At 44.4% G+C, this 22,174-nt stretch overlaps 1 protein-coding gene across 2 annotated transcripts; it reads left to right on the forward strand.

Moving 5' to 3' along the window:
• Positions 1–14,911: 14,911 nt before the first annotated feature.
• Positions 14,912–21,709, forward strand: LOC105495597 (programmed cell death 5). 2 transcript variants are annotated; one of them, XM_011765337.2, is made up of 6 exons: positions 14,915–15,070; positions 15,922–15,959; positions 18,933–18,994; positions 20,097–20,188; positions 21,139–21,210; positions 21,533–21,709. In XM_011765337.2, exons 1-6 carry the CDS (start codon positions 15,005–15,007, stop codon positions 21,578–21,580), a joined length of 378 nt encoding a protein of 125 aa, XP_011763639.1. In that variant the 5' UTR covers positions 14,915–15,004; the 3' UTR covers positions 21,581–21,709. The 2 variants fall into 2 exon arrangements, with proteins under 2 accessions (XP_011763638.2, XP_011763639.1); XM_011765336.3 differs by lacking the exons at positions 21,139–21,210; positions 21,533–21,709 and having other exon boundaries at positions 14,912–15,070; positions 20,097–21,131.
• Positions 21,710–22,174: the final 465 nt, after the last annotated feature.

A 22,174-nucleotide genomic window follows, 5' to 3' on the forward strand; every position in this document is an offset into this window, starting at 1 on the left:
GTGCAGAGGAGGTGGCCTGAAGTGGGAAGAGAAAGATGGGGCTGCGCGTTGCAGACGGACCGACTTGTTCTGCAGGCTCTGACCCTGTGGGCTTCTCAGAGTAATTGTGCTGCTGCTGCACCAAGAAGCAAGAAATGGAAGTAACAGAAAAACACAAAGAAACTGTAAGATGTACTGGCTAGATCACCTGTGTGCACAGTGGAATGCATCACGAAGGCAATGCAGCCTGCCCAGTGCAGCTTCTCCCTCCCACCCTCCCTCCCTCCCTTCCTTTTTAAATTTTTTGCGGAGACAGGGTCTTGTTATGTTGCCCAGGCTGGTTTGGAACTCCTGGCTTAAAGCAATCGTCCCACCTCAGCCTCCTGAGTAGCTGGGACTACAAGTGCAAGCCACTGCTCTTCCTTCCTTCCTTCCTTCCTTCCTTCCTTCCTTCTTTCCCTTCCTCCCTTCCTTCCTTCTTTCCCTTCCTCCCTTCCTTCCTTCTCCTTTCCTCCCTCCCTCCCTTCCTTCCTTTTCCTTCCATCCCTGCCTCCCCCCTTCCCTCCCTTCCTACTTACCGACCTTCCTTCCTTCCTCCTTCCTTGTTTCCTCCCTTCTTCCCTCCCTCCCTCATTCACTTTCCAGTCACAGGGTAGGACTGCACTTCCCCACCCGCTTTGATTTTAGGCATAGTCACATGATTCACTTTGGCCAACACAATGTAAAGAGAAATGATGGCTATCATCTCTGGCTGGAAACTTACAGGGACAGGTCAGGCGCAGTGGCTCATGCCTGTAATCCTAGCACTTTGGGAGGCCGAGGCAGGCGGATGACTTGAGGTCAGGAGTTCGAGACCAGCCTGGCCAACATGGTGAAACCCCATTTCTAGTAAAAATACAAAAATTACCCGGGTGCAGTGGCACGTGCCTATAATCCCAGCTACTCAGGAGGCTGAGGCAGTAGAATCACTTGAACCCAGGAGGCAGAGGATGCAGTGAGCCGAGATCACACCACTGCACTCCAGCCTGGGTGACAGAGCGAGACTCCATCTCCAATTAAAAAAAAAAAAAATTTAAAGGGACAGTGTGCAGGTCACTCGGTTATCTCTTCCATGGTACTTGGTAGCATTGAGATGACAGCTGCTCTGTCAGCCTAGGTCTCAGAGTGAGAAACTGAGGTAGGAGGCAGAACAGACTCCAGAGTCGGGGCTTGGGCACCAGACCAGACTGAAGACTAGCTAAAACAGGGACGTGCTGGAAGCTCCTTTCTATAAGACATGCCCACCAGTGCGTCATGTCAGTTTACCATTTCCATGGCAACACCCAAAAGTTACTGCCCGTTTCCATGGCAATGACCCAAAAACCTGGAAGTTACCACCCCTTTTCTAGAAATTTCTGCATAATCTGCCGCTTGATTTACATATAATTAAAAGTGGGTCTAAATGTGGCTGCAGCACTGCTTGTGAGCTGCTTCTCTGGGCATACTGCCTGTGGGGTCACGACCACTTCAAGAAAGGTTGCTATCCAACACCACCAGCTTGTCCTGGAATTCTCTCTTGGGCAAAGCCAAGAAATCCTCTGGGGCTTAGCCCCAATTCTGGGGCCTGTCCTGCTAAGGAAGGAGGGAGGGTGAAAGAAAGAAAGAAATGTGTAATTAGTTTGCTAGGGATGCCATATAAAACTACCACAAACTGAGTGGCTTAGGACAAAAGAAAATTGCTGGCCTTACAGAAAGAAGTACTGCAGTACCTGATGATAACAATTTTCCTTTCTGAAAAATCAGGCTGGGCATGCTGGCTTGTGCCTGTAATCCAAGCAGGGATTCGGGAGGGATTTGGGAGGCCGAAGTGGGAGGAATGTTTGAGGCCAGGAGTTTGAGAGCAGCCTGGGCAACACAGCAAGACCCCATCTCTGCAAAATGTTTAAAGAGCTGGACATGATGGTATGCACCTGTAGTTCCAACTCCTAGTTTTCTTAAAAAAATATCGTCTCACAGTTCTGGAGGCTAGAAGTGTGGTATCAAGGTGTCAGCGGGGCCACACTCCTTCTGAAACCTGCAGGCCATCTCTTCCTAGCTACTTGTGGTTTGCTGGTAACCTGTGGCACTCCTTGGCTTACAGATACATGATTCCAATCATGGTCATCTTCCCCTGTGTATGTCTGTCTCTATGTCCAAATTTTCCAATTTCCCTCCCTCTCCCTACCTCCCACTTTTTTTTTTTTGGTCTCAGACAGAGTCTCGCTCTGTTGCCCAGGTTGGAGTGCAGTGGCACAATCTCAACTCACTGCAACCTCTGCCTCCCGAGTTCAAGCGAATCTCCTGCCTCAGCCTCCCGAGTAGCTGGGATTACAGGTGTGTGCCACCACGCCTGGCTAATTTTTGTATTTTTAGTAGAGATGGGGCTTCACCATGTTGGCCAGGCTGGTCTCGAGCTCGTGACCTCAGGTGATCCACCCGCCTTGGCTTCCCAAAATGCTGGGATTACAGGCGTGAGCCACCGTGCTTGGACCAAATATCCCCTTTTTATAAGGACACCAGTGATATTGGATTAGGGCCCGCTCCCAATGACCTAATTCTAACTTGATTACTTTTTTTTTTTTTTTTTTTTTTTTTTGAGACGGAGTCTCGCTCTGTCACCCAGGCTGGAGTGCAGTGGCCGGATCTCGGCTCACTGCAAGCTCCGCCTCCCAGGTTCATGCCATTCTCCTGCCTCAGCCTCTCGAGTAGCTGGGACTATAGGCGCCCGCCACCTCGCCCGGCTAGTTTTTTGTATTTTTTAGTAGAGACGGGGTTTCACCGTGTTAGCCAGGATGGTCTCGATCTCCTGACCTCGTGATCCGCCCGTCTCGGCCTCCCAAAGTGCTGGGATTACAGGCGTGAGCCACTGCGCCCGGCCACTTGATTACTTTTGTAAAGACCCTATTTCCAAGGTCACATTCTAAGATACTGGGGGTTAGGACTTCAACGTATCTTTTTGCAGGGAAATAATTCCACCTGTAACGGCAAGTTCACATAGCTCAGCTTTTCAGCTGGCTTCTTGCCAGTCAGTAAACCCATCCATGTACTTGGAGCTCCTAATCAAATCTTTCTTGCTTTCTCCTTTAAAATGAACAGGTTAGGCCGGGTGTGGTGGCTCACACCTGTAATCCCAGAACTTTGGGAGGCCAAGGCAGGTGGATCACCTGAGGCCAGGAGTTCAAGACCAGCCTGGCCAATACAGTGAAACCCATCTCTACTAAAGATACAAAAATTAGCCGACTGTGGTGGCGCCCACCTGTTGTCCCAGCTACTCAGGAGGCTGAGGCAGGAGAATTGCTTGAACCAGGAAGGCAGAGGTTGCAGTAAGCCAAGATTGTACCACTGCACTCCAGCTTGGGCAACAGAGCGAGAGTCCATTTCCCACCCCCCGCCCCCAAAAAATGAACAGGCTAATCAAGGACCACCAACTATCTAATGAGAGCCTATGCCATGTGGGAGAGACTGTAATAACCATGTTTTCTTTTTTTAAAAATTTTAGATACAGGGGTCCATGTGCAGGTTTGTTACATGAGTACATTGCATGATGCTGAGGTTTGGGCTTCTATTGATCCTGTGACCTATATGATGAACATAGTACCCAATAGAGAGTTTTTCCGCTCTTCCCTTCCTCCCTCCCTCCCACCTTCAGAGTCCCCAGTGTCTGTTGTTTCCTTCTTTATGTCCATGTGCACCCGATATTTAGCTCCCACTTCTAAGTGAGAACATGCAATTTTTGGTTTTCTGTTCTGTGTTAATTTGCCTAGGATAAAGGCCTCCAGCTGCATCCGTGTTGCTGCAAAGAACATAATTTCTTTCTTTTTTATGGCTGCATAGTATTCCATGGTATCTACCATGCATTTTCTAGTTTCTGTTTTTGATGCTCTGACATCTTGGGGCCTTGCTGACCCTGGAGGGATGGTCCCTCCCAGGGCTAGCCAAATCCTAAAGATAGTAAATGACTGTCCTGTGAGCACAGCTTTCAGATGCACACCAGTCAATCCAGAGGTTATTCCCCAACCACCTTCGTTTCAGGGCCCTCACAGGGCTGTTACACTCAGGACAACTATTTCCCTGCCCTAGTCACCCCAGGGCCCGGCACCAGACAATTAGGGGCAGAGCCCACAAAAATTACTCAAACTAGCCAGTCCTGAGCCTGCGTATCTGCCTCACCTGTTCCTTCTCACAGAACTCACAAAAAAGGCTCTCCTCCACTTTCACCCCCTTCCCTCTGCCTCATGACTGCCCCTGGCCCCTGTGTGGTGTGCCCTGCCTCCTGTTTCTGGCGGTCTGTGAATCGAATCTTTTTCCTTCATGACAGTCATTTCCATGCCTGTATGTCTTCCCATATCTAATTTAAACAAATCTCGGGTACCCTTACAACAGAGGCCAAGAAAAATAATCAGGAATAAAAACAACCTCAAAAGAAAGAAGAATAACTCAGGAAATGAAAGAGGATGTTTAAATGTTTTCCAATTATTATTATAACAATATTTAAGAAGTTATTACATTAAAAAATCAAGAACAAGATAGTACGCAAGCAGCACGATAATGCTGCATTAACAGAGTAAGGAGAATAAGTAAATAAATAAATTTTTAAATAGTGCAATAAGGGAACAAGAAAGTGTTCTTATAAAACAAAAATACAATGGCTTAAATAAATTCAAGAGAAAGGTCAGATGATAAAACAGAAGAAGGCTTCCATAAAGTAGGACAAAAAGACAGAGATGGAAGACATGAAAGAAAAGAGATATGAAAGATTTATCCAGGGGGTCCAGTTTACAGGTGTCCCAGATAGAGAAAGATAGAAATCAAAGGGAAAAAAGTATCAAATGGACAACAAAACAAAATTGCCCAAAAGTTAAAGATACAAGTTTCCAGATCAAAAGAATCTACCAAGCAAACAGGACAAGGGCTTTTAAAAGACCCGAACCTTTGCAAAATTTCAGAATCCTGGGAGGAAGAGGAAAGATCCTAAAACCTTTCTTTCTCTTCTCTTTCTTTCCCTCCCTCCTTCCTTCTTCCTTTCCCTTTCCTTTTCCCCTTCCCCTTCCCCTTTCCTTTTTTTTCTCTCTCTCTCTCTCTCTCGCTCTCTCTCTCTTTCTTTTTTTCTTTCTTTTGGTGCTTACTCTGTCACCCAGGAAAATTCCTAGGCTCAAGCAATTCCCACCTCAGCTTCCCAAGTGGCTGGGACCACAGGTATGCACCACCATGCCCTAATTTTTAAGTTGTTGTAGACACAGGGTTCTCACTAGGCTCATCATGTTGCCCAGGCTGGTCTCTAACTCTCGGCCTCAAGCGATCCTCCCACCTCAGCCTCCCAAAGTCCTGGGATTACAGTTGTGAGTCACCACACTTGACCAAAAGCTTTCAGAAAGAAAGAAAGAAAAAACACCCCTCACGAAGGAATAGGAATCAGATTTTGTATCACGAACACCAAATGCTAGAAGACAGATGAGATATACCTTTATACTTCAAAGGGAGTGAACACTAAACACAACTGAATCATGAACTGACAAGAAAATAAACAGTTGTGGTGAAGGTTATTTGAATAACTGGAGAGACAAATGTGGACTATGTCAATTAGATGATACTCTTTAATCTACATTAATTTATTGGGTACAACAATTATATACGAGTATATCTTTGTTCTTAGGATATACACTTAGGATTGAACTGACATGATATTTGAAACTTTCTTTTTTTTTTTTTTTTTTTTTTTTTTGAGACGGAGTCTCGCTCTATCGCCCAGGCTGGAGTGCAGTGGCCGGATCTTAGCTCACTGCAAGCTCCGCCTCCCGGGTTTACGCCATTCTCCTGCCTCAGCCTCCTGAGTAGCTGGGACTACAGGCGCCCGCCACCTCGCCCGGCTAGTTTTTTGTATTTTTTTAGTAGAGACGGGGTTTCACTGGGTTAGCCAGGATGGTCTCGATCTCCTGACCTCGTGATCCGCCCGTCTCGGCCTCCCAAAGTGCTGGGATTACAGGCTTGAGCCACCGCGCCTGGCCGATATTTGAAACTTTCAAATGGTTCAGAAAAACTGTGTGTGTGTAGACAAATATAAAGTCAATGTGGCAAATTTAATGATTAACCAATGTATGGGAAAGATATATGCATATACTTGGTACTATTCCTCTGATTTTTATAGATTTGATGGTTTTCACAATGAAAAGTAAGGAATTTTACAAATTACCAATATATAACAAAGTTAGAAGGGTAAATTAAAAATAACATTTTGGATTATATTTTAACTTAAAGTAATTCTAAGGGGAAAATATTTTATCCAAAAGTCTATAAGCAACCATGAATTAATCAAGTGTTATGGTCAATTAAATATTCAGACATACAAGAATATAGAAAATTTGTCTATCACAGACTTTTTTAAGACAATTGCTTTAAAATGTGTTTCAACAAACTTAAGGGTTAAACCAAGAAAGAACATAAGGAATCCAAGAAATAGGGGATAAAACTCAAGATGGCAATGAAGGAAATCCAGGATAAGAGGTATGCAACAGGCTTAGTGAGAAACCTGTCTAGAATAAAGAGAGAGAATGAAAACCTTTATAAGAGAGTTTTCTGATAATAATAGTGGGGACTGCCAGAATACATAATATGATGGAGAGTTTAAAAAAGGAATGTTCAAATTTTTTCATAAAGAAAAACAAAAGTGGCTGGGTGTGGTGGCTCATACCTGTAATCCTAGCACTTTGGGAGGCCGAGGCAGGTGGATCACGAGGTCAGGGGATCGAGACCATCCTGGCTAACACGGTGAAACCCCCGTCTCTACTAAAAATACAAAAAATTAGCCGGACATGGTGGTGGACGCCTGTAGTCCCAGCTACTCAGGAGGCTGAGGCATGAGAATGGTGTGAACCCAGGAGGCGCAGCTTGCAGTGAGCCAAGATTGCACCACTGCACTCCAGCCTGGGTGACAGAGCGAGACTCCATCTCAAAAAAACAAAAGAAAAAAGAAAGAAAAAAAAAAAAAAAAAGAAAAAAGGCCGGGCGCGGTGGCTCAAGCCTGTAATCCCAGCACTTTGGGAGGCCGAGATGGGCGGATCACTAGGTCAGGAGATGGAGACCATCCTGGCTAACACAGTGAAACCCCGTTTCTACTAAAAAATACAAAAAAATAGCCAGGCGAGGTGGTGGGTGCCTGTAGTCCCAGCTACTCCGGAGGCTGAGGCAGGAGAATGGCGTAAACCCGGGAGGCGGAGCTTGCAGTGAGCTGAGATCCGGCCACTGCACTCCAGCCTGGGCGACAGCGCGAGACTCCGTCTCAAAAAAAAAAAAAAAAAAAGAAAAAAAAAAAGAAAAAAAGAAAAAAAAAGCAAGAAAGCAAGAAACTCTAGGAAACACAAGATGTTGTACAAGAAAAGAGAAAAAGAGATAGCATAATACACTACTTGGCTTGGTGTTGAACAACATTGAAAAATCAGTACTGTTGAGTAATGACTATGAAACATGTCATTACAAAAAAAATCAACTAAACATAAAGAAAGGAAATAATGGAGGAAATTAAAAACAAAAAAGCTTTTGGATACATAGAAAGAAAACAGAAAAATGGGAAAAGTCAGTGCTAAATCAAAAACAGGATCCAACTACATGCCCTCTGCAAGAGACTCATATTCGCTCTAAGGACATAAATAGGTTGATAGTGAAAGGATGAAAAAAAGATATTCCACATGCAGTAGTAACTGAAAGAGAGTAAGGGTGGCTATACTAATACCAATTAATATAGATTTTAAGTCAAAAACTGTTACAAGACACAAAGAAGGACATTATATAAAAAGGGTCAATTTGCCAAGAGGATATAACACTCATAAACATATATGCACCAAACATCAGTGTTTCCATATATGTGAAGAAAACATCAACAGAATTGAAGGGAGAAATAGACAAGTCTATGATACAGTAGGAGATTTTAATGTCCCACCTTCAATAATGGATAGAATAAACAGAGAGAGATCAATAGGAAGGAAGGGTTTAAACAACAGATGACAGAACACTTGAACCTAACAGACATACACAGAATACTCCATTCAGCAACAGAAGAATAAACATTTTTGACAAGTTTACATGGAACATTCTTCAGAATACTCTATTTGTTAATTCAGAAAAACATCTTAATAAATTTAAAATATTGAAATCATACAAAGTATCTTTTCTGATCACAATGGAATGAAGCTAGAAATCCATAGCAGAAGGAAAACTTGAAAGTATACTAATACACATGAATTAAGCAGTACGCCCTTCAACAACCAATGGATCAAAGAAGAAATCACAAGGAAAATTAGAAAATATCTTCAGATACATAAAAATGAAATATAACATACCAAATTTATGGGCTGCAGCAAATGCAGAACTAAGAGGAAAATTTATAGCATAAATGCTTATATTAAAAGAGAAGAAAGATCTCAAATCAAAACCTAACTTTATACCTTAAGAAACTAGAAAAGAAAGAACAAAGTAAACCCAAAGTAACAGAAGGAGGGAAATAATAAAGATTACAGCAAATATAAATAGAACTTAGAATAGAAAGACAATAGAGAAAATAAAAACTCAACAATTTGTTTTTCAAAAAGATCACCAAAATTCACAAACCTTCAGCTAGATTGATTATAAAAAGAGAGAAGACTCATAAATGAAATCAGAAATGAAAGAGGGGACAATTTTACAATAATAAGGATTATAAGAGTGCTACAAACCATTATATACAATAAATTGGAGAACTTAATGAAATGGACAAATTCCTAGAAACACAAGCTGTCAAGACTGAATCATAAAGAAACAGAAAATCTGAATAGGCCTATAACTGGTAAGAAGATTAAACCAGCAATTTTAAAAAACCTCCCAACAAAGAAAGGTACAGGATCAGATGGTTTCACTGATAAATTCTACCAAACAACTGGGTGTGGTGGCTCACGCCTGTAATTCCAGCACTTTGGGAGGCTGAGGCAGGTGGATCACCTGAGGTCAGGAGTTGAAGACCAGCCTGGCCAACACAGTAAAACCCTGTCTCTACTAAAAATACAAAAAAAAAAAAAAAAAAATTTAGCCAGGTGTGGTGGTGGGCACCTGTAATCCCAGATACTAGGGAGGCTGAGGCAGGAGAATCACTTGAACCCAAGAGGCAGAGGTTGCAGTGAGCGGAGATCACACCACTGCACTCCAGCCTGGGCAACAAGAGTGAAACTCCATCTCAAATAAATAAATAAATAAATAAAATTCTACCAAACATTTAAAAAAGAATTAACGTCACTTCTTCTCAAACTTTTCCAAAAAATAGAAGAGGAAGGATGTGTATCCTTAGTCATTCTGTGAGGCCAAAATTACCCTGATACCAAAGCCAGACATAAACACTACAAGAAACTACACACCGATGCACCTTATGAACATAGATGCAAAAATCCTCAACAAAATACTAGCAAACTGCATTCAACAGCACACTAAAAGGATTATAGACCATGACCAAGTGAGACATATTCCTAGAATGCAAGAAATGTTCAACATATGAAAATCAATGTGGCTGGGCGTGGTGGCTCACGCCTGTAATCCCAGCACTTTGGAAGGCCAAGGTGGGCGGATCACTTGAGGTCAGGAGTTTGAGGCCAGCCTGGCCTACATGGTGAAACCTCATCTCTACTAAAAATATAAAAACTTAGCCAAGTGTGGTGGCACGCACCTGTAATCCCAGCTACTCGGGAGGCTGAGACAGGAGAATTGCTTGAACCCAGGAGGTGGAGGTTGGAGGTTGCAGTGAGCCAAGATCTCACCACTGCACTCCAGCCTGGGCAATAAAGTGAGACTCTGTCTCTGAAAAAAAAAAAAAAAAAAGAAAAGAAAATCAATCAATCAATGAATGTAATATAACACATTAACAGAATGAAGGGGGAAACTACATAATTATCTTAATGAATACAGAAAAAGCATGTAATAAAATTAAACATGACTTCATCATAAAATCACTAAAAATATTAGAAATGGAAGGAAATGACTTCAACATAATAAAAGCCATATATGAAGAAACCACAGGGAATATCATACTCAATAGTAAAAGACTGAAAGACTTTCCTCTAAGATCAGGAACAAGACAAGGACGCCTGCTTTCACCACTTCTATTCAACGTAGTGATGAAAATCCTCGCCAGAGCAATTAGGGAAGAAGAAATAAAAAGCATCCAAATTGGAAAGGAAGAAGTAAAATGATCTCTGTTCAGAGAGGATATGACTTTATACATAGAAATCTCTAAAGATTCCACCAAAAAGCTGTTAGCACAAGTAAGCAAAATTTAGCAAAGTAGAAAGCCAACACACAAAAATTGCACTTCTATACACTAACATGCACAATCTAAAAAAAAAAACTTCATTAATAATAGCATCAAAAAAATACTTAGGACTTAACCAAGGAGGTGAAAGATTTCTACAATGAAAATTCCAAATCATTGCTAAAAGAAATTAAAGAAGACATAAATAAATGGAAAGACATGCCCTGTTCAAGGATTAGAAAACTTAACATTGTTAAGATGCCTCAAAGCAATTTACAGTTTCACTTCCATCCCTACCAAAATCTAAATGACATTTTTTGCGGAAATTGAAAATCCCATCCTGTAAATTATACAGAATCTCAAGAGACCCTGAATAGCCAAAACAACTCTGAAAGAGAATAACAAGGCCGGGTGTGGTGGCTTATGCCTGTAATCCCAGCATTTTGGGAGGCTGAGGCAAGCAGATAACCTGAGATCAAGAGTTTGAGACCAGTCTGGCCAACATGGTGAAACCCCGTCTCTACTAAAAATACAAAAATTAGCCAGGCATGGTGTTGCATGCCTGTAGTCCCAGCAACTAAAGAGGCTGAGGCAGGAGTATCGCTTGAACCCGGGAGGCAGAGGTTGCAGTGAACCAAGATCGTACCACTGCACTCCAGCCTGGGTGACAGAGTGAGACTCTGTCAAAACAAAACAAAAAAAAAGAACAAGGAGAAGGAGAAGGAGGAGGAAGAGAAGAAGGAGGAGGAGGAGGAGGAGGAGAAGAGGAAGAAGAAAGAAAGAAAGAAGAAGAAGAAAGTTGGATGACTCATACTTCCTGATTTCAAAACTTACTACCAAGCTACAGTACTCAAAACAAGTGTGGCAATAGCATAAAGAAAGACAAAGGGCTAGGTATGGTGGCTCACATCTGTAATCCCAAAGCTTTGGGAGGCTGCAGCAGGAGAATCACTAGAGCCCAGGAGTTCAAGTGTACAGTGAACTATGATCTCACTACTGTGTTACAGCCTAGGCAAGAGACTCTGTCTCTTAAAAAAAAAAAAAAGAGAGAAAGAAAGACACATAGACAAAAGAATAGAATACAGAGCCAGAAATAAACTCTCCAATGTGTGGTCAAATTATTTTTGACAAGGGTACCATGACCATTCAGTGGGGAAAGGACAGTCTTTTCAACAAATGGTGCTGGAAAAACTGTATAGCCACATGCAAAAAAATGAAGTGGGACCCTTACCTAATGCCATATTAACTCAAAATGGACCACAGACCTGAACATAATGAGTGAAAACTATAGAACTTCTAGAAGGAAACAGGAGAATAGCTTCATGACATTAGATTTGGCAATTATGTCTTGGGTATGACACCAAAAGCAAAGGCAACAAAAGAAAAAATAGGTAAGTTGGACTTTATGAAAATTAAAATATTTTGTGCATTGAAGGACACAATCAAGAGAATGTAAGTCCCATGGAATGGGAGAAAATAGTTGCAAATCATGTATCTTGATAAGGGATTATGTAAAATATGTGAAGAACTATTACAACTCAACAACAAAAAAGAAAAGCAAATTTTAAAATGGGCAAAAGGCTAGCATAGACATTTTTCTTTTTTTTTCTTTTTTTCTTTTTTTTTTCTTGAGATGGAGTCTCGCTCTGTCACCAGGCTGGAGTGCAGTGGCGCAATCTCGGCTCACTGCAACCTCCGGCTCCCGGGTTCAAGTGATTCTCCTGCCTCAGCCTCCCAAGTAGCTGGGACTACAGGTACATGCCACCATGCCCAGCTAATTTTTGCATTTTTAGCAGAGATGGGATTTCGCCACGTTGGCCAGGATAGTCTCCATCTCTTGACCTCGTGATCCGCCCTCCTCAGCCTCCCAAAGTGCTGGGATTACAGGAGTGAGCCATCGCACCTAGCCTAGAGTAGATATTTTTCTAGAGAAGATATACAAATGGCCAAGAAGCACGTGAAAAGATGCTCAGCATCACTAATCATTAGAGAAATGCATATCAAAACCACAATGAGGTACCTCACCTCATACCTATTAGGATGGTTAATATCAAAAACAAGCAAAAAAACAAACAAAAAACAGAACACAACAAATATTGGTGAGGAGATGGTGAAATTGGAACCTTCATTCACTGTTGGTGGGAATGTAAAATTCCACAGTTGCTGTGGAAAATGGTATGGCCATTCCTCAACATAGAATTACCACATGATCCAACAATTTCTCTTCTGGGTATGTATCCAAAAGTGAAAGCATGGACCTGAACAAGTATTTGTACACCCATGTTCACAGCTGCATTATTAATAATAGCCAACCGGCCGGGTGCGGTGGCTCACGCCTGTAATCCCAGCACTTTGGGAGGCCGAGGCGGGTGGATCACAAGGTCAGGAGATCGAGACCATCCTAGCTAACACGGTGAAACCTCGTCTCTACTAAAAATACAAAATATTAGCCGGGCATGGTGGCGGGCACCTGTAGTCCCAGCTTCTCGGGAGGCTGAGGCAGGAGAATGGTGTGAACCCGAGAGGTGGCGCCTGCAGTGAGCCGAGATGCACCACTGCACTCCAGCCTGGGCGTCAGAGCAAGACTCCGCCTCAGAAAAAAAAATAAAAATTAAAAAAAAAATAGCCAAAAGGTGGAAGCAATCTAAGTGTCCATTGTCTGATGAATGGATAAACAAAAGGTGCTAGGTATATCCATACAATGAAATATATTCAGCGTAAAGAGGGAAAGAAATTCTGACACATGCTACAACAGGGATGAACCTTGAAGACGTATGTTAGGTGAAATAAGCCAATCGCAAAAGGCCAAATATTGTATGATTCCACATATACAAGATACCTAGAACAGGCAAATTCATAGAAACTAGAATGGGAGTGGGTGGAGACTGATTATTATTCTCAGACTCCTCCCACCTCCACCCATTCCCATTAGAGGCCCCTCACACCAATCTAAATCTTTACTGGGTAGAGTTCCAGTTCAGGATGATTAAAAAAAAAAAAAAAAAAAAGGTGTAGAGATTGATGGTGGGCGTGGTGGTTCACGCCTATAATCCCAGCACTTTGGGAGACTGAGGCAGGTGGATCAGAAGTTCGAGACCAGCTTGACCAACATGATGAAACCCCATCTCTACTAAAAAATACAAAATTAGCCAGGCATGGTGGTGCACGCCTGTGGTCCCAGCTACTGGGGAGACTAAGGCAGGAGAATCGCTTGAACCCGGGAGGTGGAGGCTGCAGTGAGCCGAGATTGACAGTGACAACTGCACAATAATGTATTTCATACCACTGAACAGTACACCTAAAAATGGTGAAAATGGTAAATTTTGTATTATGTATATTTTACCACAGGCCAGGTGTGGTGGCTCACGCCTGTAATGTTAGCACTTTGGGAGGCTGAGGCAAAAGGATTGCTCGAGCTCAGGAGTTAAAGGCCAGCCTAGGCAACATAGCGATACCCCATTTGTATTTTTTTTAATGTAAAAAATAAAATAAAATAACACACACACAAACGAATAAACAGAATCTGTATGAGTCACACGTTTAGGTAGCTGAATATCCTCTCTGCCCCCGATTCCCCCAAGTCAAAGGCAAAAGGGATTCGTTCCACCGAAGAGTTTACACCAGCCACAGCTGCCTCCCAGGAAAAGCCCTTTTATGCGTGGAGGAGGCAGACGGCGAGGGTCTGTGAACATTTTTTTTTTTTTTTTTTTTTTTTTGAGACGGAGTCTCGCTCTGTCGCCCAGGCCAGTGGCCGGATCTCAGCTCACTGCAAGCTCCGCCTCCAGGGTTTACGCCATTCTCCTGCCTCAGCCTCCCGAGTAGCTGGGACTACGGGCGCCCGCCACCTCGCCCGGCCAGTTTTTTGTATTTTTTAGTAGAGACGGGGTTTCACCTGTTCGCCAGGATGGTCTCGATCTCCTGACGTGATCTGCCCGTCTCGGCCTCCCAAAGTGCTGGGATTACAGGCTTGAGCCACCGCGCCCGGCCCACATTTTTTATTTTTATTTTTTATTTTAGAGACAGGGTCTGGCTCTGTCTCCCAGGCTGGAGTGCAGTGGCGCGATCACGGCTCACTGCAGCCTCGAACCAGCGGGCTCCAGCGATCCTCCTGACACAGCCTCCTGAGAACTAGTTTTTTAAATTTTTAGTAGAGATAGGCTCTTGCCATATTGCCCAGATTGGTCTCAAACTCCTGATCTCAAATGACCCTGCCGCCTCCCGAAGCGCCAGGACCACAGGCGGGGAGCCACCGGCCGGCCTCTGTGTGCACCGAGGAGCCGCGCAGCAACCGCCACGATCCAGCTTTAGGACATTTCCATCATCCCACTCAGCCTTCCTGCGCCCCTGGTTCCCCATCTATAAATAGATAATATGCGCCTAGCTTTCTAGGTCACCGGCACATTGTACCCATAATTATTATACTTGTCAATGCCACATTTCTAGGTTTTAACCTTCCCGAAGCGCAGCACCCGCCCCCAGCGCAGCCCGTGTCCCCGCACGCAGAGGAGCCGATCACGGGTGGGAGGTGGATCCCGGAGGCCCCGCCCCCCCGTGCGCCCAAGCTCGATCGCCTGAGATCGGGGAATCGGGCCTCTCCTGGCGCCCTGGCAGCGGCGCGGGGCGTGGCTCCGGGCTGGATTGGTGACGCCTGGGCCCCGCGGGCGCCTGCGCAGTGGTCAAGGCCGAGCTGGCGCCGAGGGGCTGTGGGAGTGTCCGTGGCTGCTCCACCGCTGACGCCGCACCATGGCGGACGAGGAGCTTGAGGCGCTGAGGAGACAGAGGCTGGCCGAGCTGCAGGCCAAGCATGGGGTGAGCGCGCCAGCCCCTGCCATGCCCGGCCCCCGCGGGGCGCCGCCCTCGCCCGGAGTGGAGGGCGCGCCTCCCCCGGGGCCCGGTCCCCGGCGCTGCCCTGGCGGCCTCGTGGCCGGCTCCGAGGTGGCCTCCCCGCTTTCTCCGTCGCGAGGGGCACGGGAGGCTGGCGGCGGGGGCCGCCACGTGCCCGGGCGTTGGGGTGTGGGGTCCCCTGGCCTGGAGCGGGCTCGTCCTGGCGGGCCTGGATCCAAGCACAATCTCAGCCTTTGGAACCAGCAGCAGCCGGACCGAATTCAGTTTTTCCGGAATTCAGTTGTTCTGACCCAAGTTTAGCTGACAGGTATTGAGGGTCCGCTGTGTTCCCGGTGCTGAGCGCGCGGCGGGGTCAGAGGAACGCTCGCCCCGCCGGGATGACAGGGAGGGGCCGCCCGGGAAGCTTGGATGGATCAGACGCCCGGAGAGGCGTTTCTGATAGAGAGAGGGACGGGGACCTTAGGGACGGAGGGCGCAGTCTTTTGAGTTACCGTTGTCCCTAATACCGAGGCCCGTTTTATTTTACAGAAATTATCCCTACACGTAAAACACGGTTTCGTAATACAGGGATTCCCCTCCCCAGGGTGCTGTGTATTCCAAAGCGTTCTGTGAGGTTGTGATTTTAGACGCTCATCAAAACGTTGTAAGTGGAAACTAGTTCATTGATTTCTGTGAGGCCCAGTTTCATCATTATTTGGGGAGTTGTTTCTACCACTGCAAGAGACTGTGATGTACAGGAAACAACGGAACCGTTCCTTTTTCCCCTCCCCCCCCCATGAAATTTCTGTATTAAATTAAATTTTTTTTTTTTCCAGGATCCTGGCGATGCGGCCCAACAGGAAGCAAAGCACAGGTATGGGCTGGAAACCTGAACTTTTTTTTCTTTTGCTTTAGTTATTTTAAGCAGGTGTGTGACTCAGATTTTTTGTTTTGCTGGAATGGTGATTTGGCCCAAATCATCCGCAGGGTATCTTCATTATTATTAGTTAAATAAACACGTGTGCAGCTCCACCTCAGACCTTGTATTGCAATTACTGGTTGATGTTTCTCTGCCAAACTGTGAGTACCTTAAAATGAGCCTGATAATAGGCAGCTGTGGCAGTTTCCTCGGATGTGGGGGTGACGTGAGTCCGGTGCCTCACTTAGTAAGTGCTCAATAAGTGTTAACTGTTAAACTATTCTGACTGTTTTATCCCAACACAGGGCAGAACACCTGAGACAGATGCAGGTAATTGATTCTGTGGCAGGTTTATTGAATGAGTATGTGATTACCTTATGCTACTGTTTTAAAATTGTGGTTAAAATTTCACCATCTCAACCATTTTTAAGTGTGTGCTTCAGTAGTGTTCACACTCTAGAATGTTTTCATCTTGCAAAACTGAAACCCTGAGGTTACTGGACAATTCTCCATTTCCCCTTCCCCACCTTCTAACTCCTCTCCAACAAATATTGATAGAGCACCTACTCTGGGTCAGGCACTGTGCTGGGTCTACAGAAATAGGAAGGCAGGGGAGGGTTCGGGAGAAGACAGATGGTAAGAAGCATCTGGAGTAGTGATAGGAAGTAAAACGATGCGAATTTCATTGATTCTACCATGTACATCTTTAAACATATCTGAAATCAGGATGTCTTTTTTTTTTTTTTTTTTTTTTTTGAGACAGAGTCTCACGCTGTTGCCCAGGCTGGAGTGCAGTGGCGCGATCTCAGCTCACTGCAAGCTCCGCCTCCCGGGTTCCCGCCATTCTCCTGCCTCAGCCTCCCGAGTAGCTGGGACTACAGGCGCCCGCCACCGCGCCCGGCTAATTTTTTGTATTTTTAGTAGAGACGGGGTTTCACTGTGGTCTCGATCTCCTGACCTTGTGATCCGCCCGCCTCGGCCTCCCAAAGTGCTGGGATTACAGGCTTGAGCCACCGCGCCCGGCCCAGGATGTCTTTTATAACGGATTGCTCTTGCCCCAGATTCTTCCAGAGGGGATTTACTTTAGACTGCCACCACTTGAGTCCATTTTTGAGACCACTGAAAGTTAAGTTCTCTGCTTGAGGTTTTCCCTTGCCTCGTCCCTAGTAGTGTGAATTCAGACACCAACCCTGTAAGACTGAACTTTTTTCTTCTTCACTCGAGGCCAGGTGCATGCAAGCTTTTGTACTGCCTCTTACCGCGTGGCAGATTTATTTCTTCTTTACCTTGTACTGAGAATGTTGCTCTTTGATACTCCAGTGGTGGGATCAGAACTCACTGCAGCCTCAAACTCCTCCTGGGCTCAAGTGATCCTCCCACCTCAGCCTCCTGAGGAGCTGAGACTACAGGCGTGCACCACCATGCCTGGCTAATTCTTTTAAACTTTTTTTTTTTTTTTTTTATAGCCTCGCTATATCACCCAGGCTAGTCTCAAACTCCTGGCTTCGAGTGATCCTCCCACCTCGGCCTCCCAAGATACCCCAGTTTGAATGGAGGTCTCTGTTAGACCTCTCATTTGTAGGGTGGGGGGTTTTTTTTTTTTTTTTCATTTTTAGAGATACGTAAAACCATGGTGCATCTTACAGTTGATGGCATCTTAGGGTTCTGTGATATAATGGTTTGTGGCAGGCCAGGTGCGGTGACTGAAACCTGTAGACCCAGCTACTCAGGAGGCCGAGGTGGAAGAATCACTTGAGGACAGGTGAGCTGATCGTAGCTGCAGTGAGCTGTGATTGCACCACTGTACTCCAGCATGAACAGAGTGAGACACCCCCCCTTTTTTTTTTTTTTTTGAGATGGAGTCTTGCTCCGTCACACAGCCTGGAGTGTAGTGGCACAGTCTTGGCTCACTGTAACCTCTGCCTCCGAGGTTCAAGCGATTTTCCTGCCTCCACCTCCCAAGTAGCTGGGATTACAGGCACCTGCCACCATGCCTGGCTAATTTTTGCATTTTTAGTAGAGACGGGGTTTCACTATGTTGGCCAGGCTGGTCGCAAACTCCTGACCTCAAGTGATCCACCCACCTCGGCCTCCCAAAGTGCTGAGATTATAGGCGTGAGCCACCATGCCCGGCCTAGACCCCATCTCTTAAAGTTTGTGGCAGGGCTGCAGTAAAGAAGTGGCCTATGGAAATGAGCTTTAAGCCACATTCCATGAACCCAAGGGCCTCTGAACTGGGAGTAGATAGTGAGTAGACAGCCAGCCCTAGCTCTCCCTCTCAGTTGAGCCAAAGTATCTGTGCTCATTTGTTTTTAGATTCCTTAAAGGATTTCATTTGAAAGAAAAAAACTTAAGTCCATGAGACCACTGTCCTGTGGACATGAACTACTTTCTCTTTGGGTAGGTAGGAAGAATTGAGGATAGTTGTAAAGTTATAATTTCATTCCCCTTCCCCACCCAGAAAAATAGAACTGAGAGTCTAAAAACATGGAATCTGGCTATAGCTTGGCCACAGTTACCTGTGTCTCTTTAGCATAGCCTCCTGGATCTCAGCTTTAAAAAAAAAAGATACAGATTAGTCACTTGGTCCTTCTAATTGCCTGAAATCCCACTATAAATTTCTAGCACCTGTCGTGCAATGGGTACTTAGGAATGTTGGTGATGGTGTTTGAATTGAGGCTCCACTCTGATGAAAAAAGCTCACCTTCCAGCCTGGTAGGTTCTCACCTGTGTAATATAAAGCTGGTTCTTTGAGGGCAAAAGGGGATTCTACTTAAATGTAGCTGCAGCCTTGTGTAGAGCAAGTACCATAACACTGTGTATACTGCAGGCCCCATGTGGAGACACTGGATGAGTTCTTTTTTGTATGTTCCAGGGGAATGCCGACAGCTTTGTTTTAATTGTGCTTGACCTATGTTTTTGTTGTAGGGAAGCAGAAATGAGAAACAGTATCTTAGCCCAAGTTCTGGATCAGTCGGCCCGGGCCAGGTGTAAGCATCTTTGATTTCATTTCCATAAAGTTAGCTTGAGTTAGTTGAATGGGGTGATTATATGCCATTATTCTTTTTTTTTTTTTTTTTTTTTGAAACGGAGTCTCGCTCTGTCACCCAGGCTGGAGTGCAGTGACCGGATCTCAGCTCACTGCAAGCTCCGCCTCCCGGGTTCACGCCATTCTCCTGCCTCAGCCTCTCGAGTAGCTGGGACTACAGGCGCCCGCCACCTCGCCCGGCTAGTTTTTTGTAGTTTTTAGTAGAGATGGGGTTTCACCGTGTTAGCCAGGATGGTCTCGATCTCCTGACCTCGTGATCCACCCGTCTCAGCCTCCCAAAGTGCTGGGATTACAGGCTTGAGCCACCACGCCCGGCCTATATGCCATTATTCTTATCACTAGATGAAATATTTGCTTAGGCTGAAAACACTTGAGATTGTAAGAAATGTGAAGTTTATAAACCTAGAGAACTGTACTTTAAGCCCTATTAAAAGTACGAGGTCACTTCTCTTACCAAGATTTTCTCCAGGTGCATATTAGGTAAGATTTATAGGAAACTCATAGGGCCAATCACAAAATGTTGCTGGTAGTTGACATGGGTGATGGGGACTTAGGGACTTTTTATATGTGTTGTCAGTTTTAGTGTATGTTCAGAGTTGTTCATCATAATAAACCAAAACCTGTAGAAAGAAAAAATGAGCCAATCAGAATAAACTGGCATTTTCTGTGTTTTAACTGGAAGCCCAGTTTGAGTGTAGAAAAGGTGGCCACAGGTGGATCACCACCATTATGTATGTGTAATAGATAAACCGCTTTCCAGAGGGCAGTCATATATTTTAATGGAACAGGAAGCATGGTGCTTAGAATCTGAGAACCCAAGTTTCATCTTGGCTGGGCCACTACCCCCCACATGCCCATGTGGAGATTGGCATAGCTGAACTTCAGTTTTCTCATTTTTAAGAGGAGTAACAATACTGTCTTGCCCTACACTGGTTGAGAAACAAGCTTGTGAAGTGCTTTGGAAATGGCAATGCATAGTTTTAAGGTATAACGTAAGTGCATTTGATTTTAATGGTTTTTGCATATGTATTTTTTCTTTTTAGTAAGTAACTTAGCACTTGTAAAGCCTGAAAAAACTAAAGCAGTGGAGAATTACCTCATACAGATGGCAAGATATGGACAACTGAGTGAGAAGGTAAGCTTAGACTGCCTTGAGGAACTTTACCTGCTTTATCAAAACATGGCTTCAAAAGGTCAGCTGCATCTTCATTGGATTACAGAATTCTTGCTGACTCTTAGAAGAAATTGTTGGAGAGAATAGTCATACCTACCTGAGAATTAATTGCCTTTCCTAAATTCCTCTGCTTTGCTGCTTTCCTGGCGTTGCTCTGGAACCTTGTTGGTGTCTGTGACTGTTAGGGTCAGCTAGCTTCAATTGCCCCTGCACTGGAAACAAGCTTTCTCAGTAACACCAATTAAAATACCAGTGTAAGTAGAAGGTGTGTTTTGCAGATGAGAAGGTGCTAAGATCCCTTGGATATGTTCTGTGTGTTGCTGTAATGCCATGAGGGGTATGTTCTGACAAACCTGACCTTTGAGATCCAGATGAGCCCCACCTGCCCTGAGAAGCCCTCTGCTGCCACCACAGCCTAACTGAATCAGTCCTGTCCCCTTAACCCCTTACACTGAGAACTGCTTGTGTATGTGTGTGTGGGGTGGGGGTGTGGGGAGCTGGTTAGGCTGATCATTTCCGAGTGTGACTTACCTCCTTCAAGGGGATGTTTAAGCTTTTCGGGCAGAAGTGGTGTGTCTGTATTCCTGACACCAAACACAGTGGTATATGTGGTTGTCACACTCAGCTGGTGATGATAAAGGTGTTCCTAAATATCTGTTAGCTTTCAGTTTTCCTGAGGAAGCAATTTTATGGATACTTCCCCCTCCTCAAATGAGGAATAGCAGAGCAAATTTTATTTGGAGCTTAATCCAATAGTTATAACCAGTCGTTTCAACCTCCTTCCTTACCACTCCTTCCCTCCTGAGCTCTTTCCCCACACCTCAAAAAGACTACAAAGTGATTCCATCTGCAGAGGTAAATTCTTTGTTTAAAAAAGTACTGTTTTTCTTTATCTTTTCTGGTTCTCCTAGGTATCAGAACAAGGTTTAATAGAAATCCTTAAAAAAGTAAGCCAACAAACAGAAAAGACGACAACAGTGAAAGTAAGTGTCCCCAGATGCTCGTGGCAAATGAAAAGATGGATACTTTAAAGATTAGTGTTGAATATACATCTACCACACATTTTTCAGCCCAGAGACATTTTCCTTTTATAACATGTGAAAGTTGGGAGAGAAAGGCTGAATCTGTTGGGGGAGGGTTCCAATTTTTATAGGCTCTTGACTCCTTTCCCACCCTTTCAGTTCACACTAAGTTGCTTTAAAGACACAAATGTCTTGCTAAAATTGGTAGAAATGTTCTTTTCTCAGAAAATGTGAGTTACTCTTTATTAGAAAGGTTCAGACACTCACTTAATTTTCCTCCCAGTTCAACAGGAGAAAAGTAATGGACTCTGATGAAGATGATGATTATTGAACTACAAGTGTTTACAGACTAGAACTTAACGGAACAATTCTAGTACAGAAGTTAAGATCTGATTAAATATTTACTTTGTTTATTGTCTATATGCCTTTTAAAAGAAATAAACTTGTTATGCAAATAAAATATTTGGGTAAGTTTTTTTTTATTTAAGTTCTAGGGTACATGTGCATAACGTGCATGTTTGTTACATATGTATACTTGTGCCATGTTGCTGTGCTGCACCCATCAACTCATCATTTACATCAGGTGTAACTCCCAGTGCAATCCCTCCCCCCTCCCCGTGATAGGCCCCGGTGTGTGATGTTACCCTTTCCGAGTCCAAGTGATCTTATTGTTCAGTTCCCACCTATGAGTGAGAACATGCGGTGTTTGGTTTTCTGTTCTTCAGATAGTTTGCTGAGAATGATGGTTTCCAGCTGCATCCATGTCCCTACAAAGGACACAAACTCATCCTTTTTTATGGCTGCATAGTATTCCATGGTGTATATGTGCCACATTTTCTTAATCCAGTCTGTCACTGATGGACATTGGGGTTGATTCCAAGTCTTTGCTATTGTGAGTAGTGCCGCAATAAACATACATGTGCAT

This window comes from Macaca nemestrina, chromosome 20, assembly GCF_043159975.1.
Source record: "Macaca nemestrina isolate mMacNem1 chromosome 20, mMacNem.hap1, whole genome shotgun sequence".
NCBI classification, from domain to species: domain Eukaryota; kingdom Metazoa; phylum Chordata; class Mammalia; order Primates; family Cercopithecidae; genus Macaca; species Macaca nemestrina.